This window comes from Mirounga angustirostris, unplaced genomic scaffold (assembly GCF_029215605.1).
Source record: "Mirounga angustirostris isolate CCGP_5_RB_7025 unplaced genomic scaffold, mMirAng1.0.hap1 SCAF_6, whole genome shotgun sequence".
Lineage (NCBI taxonomy): Eukaryota > Metazoa > Chordata > Mammalia > Carnivora > Phocidae > Mirounga > Mirounga angustirostris.
The window spans coordinates 146018430-146033032 of NW_026991714.1; the positions used below are offsets into that span (position 1 = coordinate 146018430).

The 14603-nt window shown below is 44.0% G+C and overlaps 1 protein-coding gene across 4 annotated transcripts in view; it reads left to right on the forward strand.

The window, feature by feature from the left end:
- Positions 1-14603, forward strand: part of ACADSB (acyl-CoA dehydrogenase short/branched chain) — a 33347-nt gene that overhangs the window by 1382 nt on the left and 17362 nt on the right. The window contains exon 1 of one of the 4 annotated variants that reach the window (XM_045879015.3): positions 5444-5586. The exons of 2 other annotated variants lie outside the window; for them this stretch is intronic. Coding sequence is in view for 1 of the 2 variants with exons in the window: in XM_054508445.1 (XP_054364420.1) it covers positions 6947-6979 (33 nt within the window). In the remaining variant the exon portion in view is untranslated. Of the gene's footprint in view, positions 1-5443; positions 5587-6935; positions 6980-14603 lie in introns of those variants that run through there. One more of the 4 variants, XM_054508445.1, reaches the window with a different exon arrangement.

Consider the following 14603-nt stretch of genomic DNA (forward strand, 5'->3'; position numbering starts at 1 on the left):
ACAGAATCAGCTATGATCTAGGTTTATTGCTGTCACAGCAGGTGGCATGGAGGGTAGAGAATTGCAAAGTAGGGCTAATTTTGGTCCCTCTCAAAGATAAATGGAGGGGCACCTGGGGAGCTCAGTAGGTTAAGCATCTGCCTTCGGCTCAGGTCATGATCTTGGTATCCTGGGATCAAGTCCCGCATCAGGCTCCCTGCTCAGCGGGGAGTCTGCTTCTCCCTCTCCCCTGCTCGTGCTCTCTCTCACTCTCTCTCTCAAATAAATAAGATCTTTTTAAAAAAAAAAGAAGAAAGAAAGATAAATGGAAAGGCAGAATTTAGTGAGAATTTACGATAGGCAGAGAGAGCATTTTACATCCTCCACCTGATATCCTCTTCCTATTAAGCAAGTATTAGTGGCTTCATCTAACAGATGAGGCACTGGGAGGTAGTGAGTGTTCAATGTGCTCTTCTCAGCCAGCAGTAAGATCAGAGCATGGGCACTCAGTCATGCTTGCCTTCTCAGAAAGACTTTGTTGTCCCTGAAATACATTGGAATGAACCTGCCCATTATGGTTGGGCAACCAATTTGTAAGGAATTGACTTGGTCACCCTGTGGTTCCAAAACATTTTAGGCAACTTGATATTTCGCAAGAGAGCATTTTAAAAAAATATTCTTGGTGTGATATTTCCTTGTTCAGTTAATCCTATAAAGGTCTGCCAGTGGCTGGAACTGCTAAACTAGATCTATAGCTTGTTCAACTTTTTGCTATTCAAGAAAACCGGCAGCGCTTTTTTTCAGACATTATGTGTATCTAGGCAGTGAGAGCTTAGTACATGCATAAGCAGAAATTGTTTGTGCGCCATAAACCCAGGCCCTAGAGTGAGAGTACTTGAGTTTGAACCCTCTCCACCACCTCGTAGCAGGACAACCTTAAGACAAGTTACTGCCCCATTCTGTACTTCTGTTTCCTTTCCTGCAAAGTGGGGAGAACAGTAGTATTAAGGGAGATGTTAGATGTTAAGTGCTTAGAACAGCTCTTGGCGCATAGTAAATACTCAGTAAATGCTCACTGTTAATACGGGCAGAATCTGGGCGCCTGGGTGGCTCAGTTGGTTAAGCAACTGCCTCTGGCTCAGGTCATGATCCTGGAGTCCCAGGATCGAGTCCCACATTGGGCTCTCTGCTCAGTGGGGAGTCTGCTTCTCCCTCTAACCCTCCCCCCTCTCATGCTCTCTCTCTCTCATTCTCTCTCTCAAATAAATAAATAAAATCTTTAAAAAAAAAAAAAATACGGGCAGAATCTATTACCAGTAACTCCAGGAGGGGGTGCGGGGCTGGGGTGCCTTTGCTCTGTGCAAAGTACTCTGATCAGCGTTAGGGGTCTGTAAGTTTACAACAGGGTCTTTGACCTCAGGGAAGTTACATTTTTAATTGGAGAGACCAGGTGTATGTGTTAAGAAATGCCATTAGGACAGTAGAAGATTTTATTTATTGCCAGTGTTAAATAAATAGCATGGACAGATGTGCTTATAGAAGGGGGGGTTGGAACTGAGCGTCAAAAGAAGGGATGGCTTAGGTTTAGGTAAAGCAGCAGAGGGGTGGAGATTATAGACCAAGGAGATGTATGCGCCAAGGTGTAGATGTAGGAATATACTGCGCTTGTTTAAGAAATAATTATTGTAGGATTGCTGATGTGACAGTTTGCAGGTTGATGGAATGAGTTTAAAAGACAAGTCTCTATCATGTTAGGTGGTTAGGTCCATACTTGTTCTGCAGCGGTGTTGTTCTAACAGGGTTGTCCACAGTCCCAGATAACAGCCCTTTTGTTTACTAAAATACAAGCATTCATAATGTTCTTACTCATCAGTACAGAAATGGCAGTGGTTTTATTGCAAATGCAAATAGGACCTTGTTTCCCATCCTTCTTTCTTTCTGGTGCCAAGAAGACTAAGTAACCATAACGATCTTCTCTGGCAGCTGTAAGATGCTTTCTCCTTTCTTTCAGGATCCTTTTATACCAGCCTTGTCTTGAGCTTACATTGCCTTGACTCCCCCTTTTCCCAAGGGCTAGACCAGGGTTTCTGAGCTTTGGCACTGTGAACATCCGAGGCCGGATCATTCATTCTCTGTTGTGGGAGGCTGTCCTGTGCATTAGGGGGTGTTGAGCACCCTTGACCCCTGCCACAGCTAAAAATGCCTCCAGGCATTGCCAGATGTTCCCTGGGGGCGAAAGTGTGCCCCTCTTCAGAACCACTGGTATAGACCTGTGCTCCGCATGTACTCCTCAAGAGTGGGAAATTGGGGCCTTTCTCCTTATAACCTGGTAGAAAATTATCTCTCATCCTACTATTTGCCACACCCAGTTTGTTGACCAAAGAAATTGATTTTCAAGATTTCAGCAGAAGCCATTGAGATTCCAAGCTGCTGTTTGCCAAAGGGTCCTACCAGATAAAACAGTTAGTGCCTTGCAGAGGGAACCCAAAAGGTTAGGTTCCACTTAGACCACTTCAAAAGTTCACCTGTGGTGGAACAAGCCCTCAGCTAAGGTGATACCACTGATGGCTAGAATGGCAGACGCATTCATAAAGGAAGACTTGAGAAGATTTGGCCATTATCTTGAAATGGAGGAATTAGATGGATGCCACATTTTCCAAATGGAGTGGCTGAGTGACGCGCAAAGATTGGGGCATCTGGAGGAAAACAGTTTAGGGGGAACAGAAAGGAAGAGGATTCATTCTGCTTTAGACTCCAGACTTCTAAAAGTGTCAGTTAAACGTATGACTGGAAGCATTTTGGAAGCTGAGCGGGAAAGGGATCTGGAAACTGGTAGAAAAATCGGAGCCAGAGATATAGGTCTGAGCCTTTGGAGTATATCACAGACCATTTGGGGGGACTGTTGGCAGACAGGCAAAGAAAGGAAAGAGGAGAATTAATGTGGGGTATCCCTTAGAGGAGGATTTGTGACAAGTGGGCTTTATTCAGAATTGGAGCAAAAGAAGGAAAAGGATATTTAAGTCCAGTCTTAAGAGCAAAAGTACCAGCAGATAGAGTAAAGGAAAGAACCCATAGGGAGCAGAGGCAGGATGTTTTGAAAATTGCAGAGGAACCCATGCCAGCTTTTGGAGATGCTGGAATGCAAACTGAGGCAGGGTAGGAACTGCTTTAGGTTCCTATGCTCCCTTAATTCCTTTCAGTATCCACCAGCCCCTGTAGGCATTTAAGTATGCGACACCTGGACTGGAACTTCAGGTCTCTTGACCGCTGTGTTAACTGCTCTTTCTGCTACTAAACGGGTTTACCTGAAAAGGAAGCAGTTCCCATACCTGGTAAGATGCTGGACCCAAGTTAATTGCTCAATTAAAATTTATTTTAAAGGGTGCCTGGGTGGCTTAGTTGGTTGAGTATCTGACTCTTGATTTCAGCTCAGGTCTTGATCTCAGGGTTGCAGGTTCTGGTCCCCCATGGAGCCTACTTTAAAGAAGAATTGTTTTAAGTTCATTAATAACCCCAACTTGTAAGATTTCTTTGGAAATAGGGGTAGTTTTGGAAAGAGAGCTTGCTGACATGGCCAGGGCCACAGAAAGGCGAACGAGTCTCCTTTATGCTGATTCCCTGGCACTGTGCCCTGTCTTGGTTTAATTTGCCCTCTCCTGAGACCGTCTCTGTATATTTTTCTCCTAGAAAGTGGTGGCATTGTTCGGAACCAGTAGATACTGGAAGGAGGAGCCCCAGACTGGTGGAAGGGAAGGGCTGCCCTTTTTTTTTTTTTAATTTTATTTTATTACGTTATGTTAATCACCATACATTACATCATTAGTTTTTGATGTAGTGTTCCATGATTCATTGTTCTTTTTAGTAGTTCCAGAGAACCCCTAGCACAGAATCTCCTGGTTATGGTGAAAGCAAGCAGAGGTCAGAGAGCTTCTGGTGGAGAAGTTTTGGCTCAAGGATAGGAAAGCAGAGAAAGGATCAACTTAAAATTTGAAGTGGTATATGCAGTACTTAAATCAGATCTTAAAATGGGTATCCTGGATTTAGTCAGAATTCAGTAAAAGATCTGTCTAGAAGATGGGAATCCTCCATTAGACAGTGGGAAAGAAGAACCTAGAAGTCATGATCGATACAGCAGCATTAAGAAGCAAATCCTCTTACCTCTGCTGCCCCCTCATCCTCTCGCTTTGCTGTAAGGGAAACTAGCTGTCTTTGCAGGGCTCTGCCTTCTCCTACCACAGAGCCTAAGTCAGTAGAAGAAAAATTGATTACATAATAGGGCCCTAGCTGTGTCAGTTACAAGTTCTGTGTTAAATATTGTCCCATAAACCTGCAGGACTATTTTTATACTATATTGATCCTTATATCCCAAGGAGCATAAAAACATTACAAAAGTCACTGTTTTCATTTTGATTAGGTTAATTAGGCTAAAGCAGTAACAAGCAATGAGCATAATTAAGCACATTGGCATTTAACCTTGCCTTGTATTTATTTATTTTTTTAAAGATTTTATTTATTTATTGGTCAGAGAGCGAGTGAGCGCACACAAGCGGGGGGGGGGGGGGCGGGGAGCGGCAGGCAGAGGGAGAAGCAGGCTCCAGTGTGAGACTCGATCCCAGAACCCTGGGATCATGACTTGAGCCAAAGGCAGACACTTAATGGGCTGAGCCACCCAGGGGTCCCACCTTGTATTTATCATGTAAAATCTTGGCAGGGAGGACCTTCCCCTCTTCACTACTACTTCCTGCTGGAATAAGTCTTAAATTTACATGTTTTAGAAACAGTTGCAAATTATAAGATACCCTGTTTAACTTTTTATTCATTCTTCTAAATTGTTGACATAATTCTCATAAGCCATATGAATTTCTGTAGTGGTATAAAGCTCTAACATTTGGTTTCTCTAATTTTAAAGCAGTCTGTTTAATTTGGGGGGGTGGAGGGCGATAGAATTTTTTAAAACTTTATTTTCGGTAGGTAATTGTAGATTCTCATGTAGTTGTCAGAAGTAACACAAAGAGAATCCTGCGTACTCTTCATCCAGTCTACACTAGTGGTGTCATCTTAAAATAATTCCAGGACAATATCACAACCAAGATACTGACATTGAGACCATCGGAAATCTCCAGTTTCACCTGTAAATGTATATATTTAGTCCTGTGCAGTTTCATTGCATGTATCTTTATGTATCTACCTCCACAGTCAAGCTACAGGACATTTCCGGCCTCACAGAGATCCTTTGTGTTCCCCTTGTTTAACTGCATGACATCCCTAAGGCCTGGTGACCTAGTGCTTCGGTTCTCCATCTGTATAATTTTATCATCTCAAGAATGTCGGATAAATGAAATCATAGCTCTGTAACCTTTGGGACTGGCTATTTACATTGAGCATAATTCTCCTGAGATGCGAACAAGTTGTTGCCCGAATCAACAGTTTGTTCCTTTTATTGCTGAGCAATATTCCCTTCTAGGGGAGGAAAATCTTCTCCTCTTCCCTCTCGGGTCCAGGAGCTGGAGTCCGGAAATTAAACTGACAAAAAACATTCACTCGAAGAAAAGGCTTATCTCACCTGCGTGAGGGAGCCAACAGAAGAAGTAGCTGGCTCTCTCAAAGGTGAGGGTTAAAGGTTTCCATACCTTAGTAGGGACAAGGGAAGGGGCAGAAACGGATTCTAAGGGAAAAACAGGGAGGGTGCTTTTAGGAACGGCATGGGTTTTTAGGAGAACAGGCAGGAGATAAGAAAGTTGGTGATAATATTTGTCTATACAGGTATTGGTACTCTTTGCACAAAACTCCCCTACGAAGGGATTTCCGGCAGCCTCCTTTCCCCAAACTTACCGCTTTTAGACAGATAAAGGAAGCTCTGAGAAGGCTTTTTTGGGCATTTGTTGAATCTCAAATGTTTTCAGATTTAAAACAACCTGTCAACCCTGGGGTTCCAAGCAGATCCCCCCACCATGAGCGATACACCGTGGGTGTGTCACCATTCTCCCTTGGAGAGACAATCGGGTTGTTTCCAGTGTTCGGCTCTTACGAATGTAAGTTCAAGCCCCACACTGGGCATAGAGCTTACTTAAAAAAAAAAAAGGACTTAGAAAAAAATGAAATGTGCTCTGCACATTTGTGCGCAGGCTTTTCTTTGAACTTAAAGTGCTCATTTCTCTGAGTAAAATGGTCAAGAGCACAGCTGCTGGGTCATGTGGGAAGTGCACGGTTGTACAGAAACTGCTGACCAGGTTTGCAGGTGGTCCTGTCGACTCCTGTGCTCGGCGGCGGCGGCGGCGTGTGAGAGCTACTTTCGCCTCATTCTTGCCATCTGTTGGCATTGTCACTATGATTTTTTTTATTTTAACCAATCCGATCATATCTCACTGCGTTGATTTGCTTTTAAAATATTTTTTAGTTTCCAGCAGGATCGGAGGGAGAAGGATTCTGGTTTGTTGACGGTTAAAAGATCCTTCTTTTGTGGATTATACATATTTAATTGTATCATAAAATAATACCATTTTACCTTTCCTGGGTCTGTAAAGTTGAATCAGTGCTGTGAAAGAGAAAACCGGAGGCGGAAAATGGTGTTGTTTAGGTTAAGGGCCCCAAGGCAGGGGACCGAGACTTAACACCTAACTTAACTGCAGTTTCAACCCCCCAGGAAGGTAACCTTTAACGGGTCAACTTGGAATTTCCTGGTCCAGCTAGGAATTTCCAGGTCCAACTAGAAAATGCAGAGAGACCCCGTCAGCTCCCCTTAGGAGGGAGGGCAGCCTTGCCTAAACGGTGCATTCCTTGATAACAAATTACTTTCTTTTTTTAAATGCCTTCTCTGCCTTTGAAAACCTTTCTTTTATTTAGCTCAGTGGAGCTCCCCTCCACTTACCAGATGGGATGCTGCCCAGTTCACAAATCATTGAATAAAGCCAGTTAGATCTTCAAATTTACTTGGTTAAATTTTGTTTTTTTAACAGTGCAGAAGGACATGAAAAATACCATCAAGATCCCTCTACCAAGGGTGAGCACTCTATCTAGCTGTAGAATCATTATATGATTTTTATGAGCTTGTAAGTCAAAAAGGACTTAGGGGGCGCCTGGCTGGCTCAGTCACTAGAGTATGCCACTCTTGATCTCAGGATCATGAGTTCAAGCCCCACACTGGGCATAGAGCTTACTTAAAAAAAAAAAAAAAGGACTTAGAAAAAAATGAAATCTGTTCATGCAACTGATGTCATTAGCCAGTATTAAAATGCACATTAAATTTAGAAAACTAAATATATAAAACACTAAAAATAAGCATGGGCAGATCTCTTTATTATCTTAGAGTAAGGAATGTCATTCTCATTAAAAGCTGGATGATGTCATCACCCAAAAAAAGAGTAATAATTTTGACAACATAAAAACCATAGACTTCTGCATGACAGCACAAAACAAGCATAAGCAAAGTCAAAAGAAAAATGGCAAACCGGTTTTAAAAAATTGCAACCCATGCCACCAAAGGGAGGATTTCCTTAACTTACGTAGTGCTCCTGGAGATCAGGGAAGAAAAAACAACTGAATAGGAAAATGGGCAAAGGACATGAATAAACAATAAACAGAAAAAGAACTACAGATGGTTCTTAAACGTGTGAAAAGACACAGAAACTCATAGGAGAAATACAAGTCTGAGAATACTTTGCAATACAGTTCTGTCCTGTCAGGTGGATGCAGAAGTCCAAAAGTTGGCCAGCATGCTGTGCTGGCTAGGCCCTAGGAAAGTGGGCACCCTTTTACGCACTTACCAGTGGGGGTGGGGGTGGTCTCAGTGCTGCCAAGGACGATTTGGGAAGACTTACCCAAATTTTGCATTCAGTTTTTGCTCTCTGAAATAGAATTCCCACTTCAGTTTGTGCCACGGAGTGCACAGGTGTGAAATAATATAGGTCAGAGGTCACTCATTGTAGCATCATGTTGCCCATCTTTGCAGTTCCCATGTCCGTGTGGATTCCCTGTGCCTGCACCATTAAATTGGGTTTTCTCCTATTAATCTGTCTCTTTTCAACTTGATTCTCAGTCCAGCTGAGAATCAGCTGGACCCTGAAGAGTAGAAAAAATTCTCCCTCACCAACACTTGCTAGATTCACACTCACCAGGATTCTTGCTGGAGGCAGACCAAAGTGATCAGATACCAAGGGTGGGGGTTTTCATTAACCTGGCTCAGCAGGATTCTTGTTAAAGCAGGACTAAGCGGACGCGGACCAAGGGCACTGCCCAAGGACAGTGCCCAAGGTCAGGGCCTAGTGAGAGAGACTCAGAGGAGCTGACTCACATTTGGTTTAGGCAGAGAGTCTTTGTCAAACGTCCTCAACACTTGAAGGTCAGGTTGGTGGGAGCGAAGCTAGACCAGGAGACAGAAAGACTGGCAGGAGAGAACAGGAAGAAATCGAGAAGAGAGCATTTAGAAGGACGAGGGTATGCCCAACTGAGCTGAAATCTGCGGAGAGCAAGCAAGTTGGAGCCGGAAAAGCAGATGTTGGTGGAGACCCTGTGGGGAGGGGTGCTGGTGAGTGGTGGGGGCACTCAGGAAGCAATGAGGACAAGGAAGGCACGGCTTCCACAGTGCCTGGCTGTGCCCGGGAGAGGAGAGAGGGTTGCGAGGGTGGTTCCCAAGGTGGATGATTCGAGGATGATTCACATGCTAGGAATTTGAGCAGGGAAAAATGGAAGAATGTGAGCAGACAAAAGGGATGGCTGAGGATTCTGAAGGAGGGAGGGGTGGGACCCAGAGAGAGGTAGAGGGAGGGCCTTTTTTTTTTTTTTTTTTTTTTAAGATTTTACTTATTTGAGAGAGAGCAGGAGCAGAGGGGAGAGGGAGAAGCCGGCTCCCCGCTGAGCAGGGAGCCTGATGCAGGGCTCAATCCCAGGACCCTGGGATCATGACCTGAGCTGAAGGCAGATGCTTAATGGACTGAGCCACCTAGGCGCCCCAGAATATTTGGTCTCTTGTTTGCAGTTCCTGAAATCCTCTGAGAGCCTTGAAGGTGAAGTGGGTGCCTTGTTGTTCATACCAGACCCCCTTCTAGTGCACTTGAGTTTATGTTAATGAGGTGACTTCTGGACTGCAACCAAGGGTGGGGACTGGGTGCTGGGAGCCAACCTCATGATCAGAGGGTTGGACCTTTCAGTTTGACTCCCCAGCCTCCTGGGAGGGAAGAGGGACTGAAGGTGAATTAGTTGCCGCCGGCCAATGATATAATCAATCTGGCCTACATAATGAGGCCTCCATAAAAACCCACTAGGACAAGGCTCCCAGAGCTTCTCGGTTGGTGAGCACAGGGAGGTGCTGGGAGAGGGGTGCCTGAGTAGAGAGCATGGAAGCTCCACCCCCTTTCCCCCAGCCTTGCCCTGTGCATCTCTTCCTGTAGCTGTTCCTGAGTTCTATTCTCTGATAATAAACCAGTAATCTAGTAAGTAGAATGTTCCTTTCAGTTCTGTGAGCTGCTCTAGTAGACTAAACAAGACTACCCCCAAGGAGCAGGTACTAGGAACTTGCAGTCTATAGCCCGTGGGTCTGAAGGATGGGGGACGGCCTGGGCTTGCCACTGTTATGTGAAGTGGGCCAGGGGCCGTCTTGTGGGACTGAGCCCCTTGACTTGTGGGACCTGATGCCATCTTTAGGTAGGTAGAGCCAGAATTGAGTTGAATGGTAGGACACCTGGTGGGTGTGGGAGAATTGCTTGTTGGTGTGGGGGGAAAACCCCACACGTTAGAATTAGTCTCATATTCATTACAGGAGAATCACATCACCACACAAAGGGGGTGGGGAAGGAGGAAGGTGCGGAAACAATGTTTTGATTGGGTACCCTAAGGCCAAAGCTGAAAAGAACTGTATGCAAGCACTGCACTCATAACGGGTAAGTCTGGGTAAGTCTGTTTCTCGCAGCGCTATGGGTTAGCAGTTCTGAAACTATTGTAAATGTGCACTAGGTTTGTACCAGCGAACCACCCTCGATCATGAGAGCCGTTTCTCACCTTCAGAAGGTTACCAGTAAGGGGGTGCCTGAGTGGCTCAGTCGGTTAAGCGTCTGTCCCGCATCTCCCTCTCCCTCTGTTGCTCCCTGCTTGTGCTCTCTCTCTCTCTCAAATAAATAAATAAAATCTTTAAAGAAAAAATGTTAAGTTACAAGTAAGAGGGGTGCCTGGGTGGCTCAGTTGGTTAAGCGACTGCCTTCGGCTCAGGTCATGATCCTGGAGTCCCGGGATCGAGTCCCGCATCGGGCTCCCTGCTCAGCAAGGAGCTTGCTTCTCCCTCTGACCCTCTCCCCTCTCATGTGCTCTCTCTCTCTCATTCTCGCTCTCTCAAATGATAAATAAATAAAATCTTTAAAAAAAAAAAGAAGTTACAAGTAAGAAAAGAAGACCAGATACCTTGAACGCTGGGGTGCCGGGATGGAATCAAAGGGAAAAAAACACACCTTCGTGCACACATGCAGAAAAGAGACCCAGGGGGACACATTTGGTGGGAACCGCTGAATATAGGCATTTAAGGTGGAGCCCTTCGTGTTCTATCAAAACATTTCCTTTGGAAAAGTCTAAGAGGGATTTTGCAGGTTAGCAAACTTCTCTCCTGTGTCCTCCTTTTTACCTTTCGGGCATTGTAAAAGCCTGTAGACTTAAAGCACTCAAAGAATGTTTGGAACGATATTTCATTATGCTGAGACATAATGGAGAAGGGTTATGACTCCTAACAGCTAACCTTAATGAGTTTAGGAGAAAATCTACCAGAACATCCGGCAGTCAGGGGTTCTTCACCTTTTTTTGTGCCATAAATGAAAGGTATACAGCAATATAGTGAAATTTAATAGCCCCTTTCTCAAAATGTTTTATTTTTATTTATTTATTTTTTAAAGATTCTATTTATTTATTTGACAGAGAGAGAGACAACGAGAGAGAGAACACAAGCAGGGGGAGTGGGAGAGGGAGAAGCAGGTTTCCCGCTGAGCGGGGAGCCCGATGCGGGGCTCGATCCCAGGACCGTGGGATCATGACCTGAGCCGAAGGCAGTCGCTTAACCAACTGAGCCACCCAGGCGCCCGATCGTCAGTACTTCTAAAGGCAGCAGAACTCTGGTCCGTTGAGTAGGAAACAGATCATCCTCAAGCTCCAAGAAGTATTTGGCAAGGCATAAATAACTATTATTCCACTCAAGTCTCGATTGCTGCTCTATACAAAAAAATGTGATGATGTGGTGCAATGGGTTATAACTGTGGAAAATCATTTTGATGGAGTGGATACCAATGCTGCAGAGGCTGAGGTCAACACTGAAGGGCAGGGGACAGTTGAAAATCATCATCAGAAACCTTGGACTGTGCGTTTAATGGCGAGGCAGGGAAATGTTTCCTTTATTAAAGACTGTTCTATTAAAGGAACATTTTTTTTCTGCCCAAAAGGATAGGTAATAACATTCAGTGCTTTGGTTAAAAAGGGATTCCATCCTTTCAGGGTGTAGCCGCTGTGTTTTATGACGGCATCTTCAGTAAGCTCACCCTACCTTTGTATGGCGCTACCCACTTTGTAAAGCACATTTGCCTCTGTGGTCTTGTGAATCTAAAATAATTGTTATGTGTCAGACGCCTGGGCGGCTCAGTGGATTAAAGGTTCCGACTCTAGGTTTCGGCTCAGGTCGTGATCTCAGGGTTGTGAGATCGAGCCCCACATTGGGCTCAGCACGGAGTCTACTTGGGATTCTCTCTGCCTCTCTCCCTCTCTCTCTCTCTCTCTCTCTAAATGAATAAATAAAATCTTTAAAAGAAATTAAAAAAATTGTTATGTGTTGAACAGTCATACACTTTGTCAGTAGCAATTTTTAGACTTAAGTGGGTCATAGTTGTGTCAAACAGGAACAAATGGGTATTATTGTACTACCTGCTGGCTTCTTAAGTTTCTCAGTGGTGGGCTTTCTGTTAAACTCCGGTACAGAGGTGACACATTGACTCAGAGACACAAAGAGCTCTGTAGGGGGGTCTAGTGAAGTAAATAATCTCCCCTAGAAAGAAGAATCGAGGGCAATGTGTTGGAGTTGTAAAATATAACGGGCTAGTTTCCTGATCATTTCATGGAGATTAGTTGACTCATTCTCTCATGAATTCCAAAGTCTGTTGAGTCCCACCAACCACGGAGCAGAACACACCCCACGGGTATCTCTCTTCCTTCTCCCATAATCCCATCCCTTCTCCCAGCCCATCTGTCCTTGGGGCCTGCTGCTACTCATCACACTCTGTCCTTCTGCTCCCCTCCTGAAGCCCCTACGTACCTCCATTTCTTACCTCCGTCCTCCTTACCCTTGATTCTTCCATTTGTTTCATTGGGGAGAAGACATCACTACCTCATGTGTGTGCCCCCCCCCCTTCTTTCTAGTCCAAAGTGTTCCTTTCCCAACTAGGTCTTTTAACAAGGAAAAAAATGTTCCATGTAACTTTGTCCTAAACTGTCTCCTACTTCTGCAAACAAAACAAAATTAACTAAAGATTGAGAGAGACACATTTTCTTTTTCTAACCGGCCAATGTTTGTTTTCCCTCCTGAATCTAGAGAAGAGTACATCGACTGCTGGGTACATTAACTACAAAGACTGACCCAAGTGTAGGAAAGATCAACAGTGGTTCAAACTCAGTGACTTGTTGTTTTTTTTCTTTTTATCAGTAAACTTCCATGTATAAGGAAAACTACTGAGAAAAAATATATTGCAATATATTCCATGTATAAGGAAAACTACTGAGAAAAAATATATTGCAATATATTACTACATTTGCTTTTTTTTTTTAACACCATGTATGTTTTTTAATCCTGCAAAATTGGCTTTGCTTTTTGCCTGTTCCATGAGCCTTATAGTGTTCCCCTTGGTACTCTGCATTCTCAGGCAATTGTCAGACGCTCAGAACACTTGTTTCTAAGTCTTGTTGAATAAAAGGAAAACATTAATTCTTTTCTTTTTCTTTTTATAAAGATTTTATTTATTTGACAGAGAGAGACACAGCGAGAGAGGGAACACAAGCAGGGGGAGTGGGAGAGGGAGAAGCAGGCTTCCCACTGAGCAGGGAGCCCGATGCGGGGCTGGATCCCAGGACCCTGAGACCATGACCCGAACCAAAGGCAGACGCTTAACCGACTGAGCCACCCAGGTGCCCCAACGTTAATTCTTTTCTTAACAGCTTTATTGTATAATTTACATACCATAAAATTCACTCTTTTAAAGTGTATAATGCAATGATTTTGAGGTAATTTACAGAGTTATAGAATATTTCCATTACCCCCAGCCTCAAGCAACCACTATAGTTTCTATCTCTGTGGATTTGCCTTTTCTGGAAATTCCATATAGATAGAATCCTATTAATATGTGATCTTTGTAGCTGGCTTGTTTCCCTTAGCATGTTTTTAGTGAACCTAAAAAGACTAATAACTTATTTGTTTTCCCTGTAATAAAGTTCTACAAAATAAAATTGGAAAGATATAGCAAGCATTTCAAATTGGATGGCTTCTTTTTTCAACAAAATTGGAGCAGATCCATTGTTTGAGCAGGAATTGGCACATTGAAGCATCGGGCACACTGCAGCAGGAAGACACGCTAATGGCAAGAAAAGCCAGCCTTGCAGTTTAACTCTATTACTGCTGCAGGGACTACCTCTATTAGGACCACCACCGCTGTGTTCTTCAGGGTCCGAGTAGAAATAGTCATTACTGTCTGTCGAGCTCTTACTGTATGGCAGATGCCATGCCAGACCCTTCATGAAGTGGATTATCTCGTTCATCCTCACAAAACTCAAGATGATTATCTACATATTTCAGAGAAGGAAACAGACCGAGAAGTTTTAACTGAGGTTGAAATCATTTGCCCAAGATCATGTGGCTGGTAAAAACCAAATGCCGGGTTTGAAACTAGTTCTTTCAGCCCCCAAAGCCTGTTTTCTTTTCTTTTTTTTATTGTTATGTTAATCCCCATACATTACATCATTAGTTTTAGATGTAGTGTTCCATGATTCATTGTTTGTGCATAACACCCAGTGCTCCATGCAGAACATGCCCTCTTTAATACCCATCACCAGGCTAACCCATCCTCCCACCCCCCTCCCCTCTAGGACCCTCAGTTTGTTTTTCAGAGTCTATCGTCTCTCATGGTTCGTCTTGCCCTCCGATTTCCCCCCTTCATTCTTCCCCTCCTGCTATCTTCTTCTTTTTTTTTTCTTAACATATATTGCATTATTTGTTTCAGAGGCACAGATCTGTGATTCAAGAGTCTTGCACAATTCACAGCGCTCACCATAGCACATACCCTCCCCAGTGTCTATCACCCAGCCACCCCATCCCTCCCACCCCACCCCCCACTCCAGCAACCCTCAGTTTGTTTCCTGAGATTCAGAATTCCTCATATCAGTGAGGTCATATGATACATGTCTTTCTCTGATTGACTTATTTCGCTCAGCATAACACGCTCCAGTTCCATCCACGTCATTGCAAATGGCAAGATCTCATTCCTTTTGATGGCTGCATAATATTCCATTGTATATATATACCACATCTTCTTTATCCATTCATCTGTCGATGGACATCTCGGCTCTTCCCACAGTTTGGCTATTGTGGACATTGCTGCTATAAACATCGGGGTACA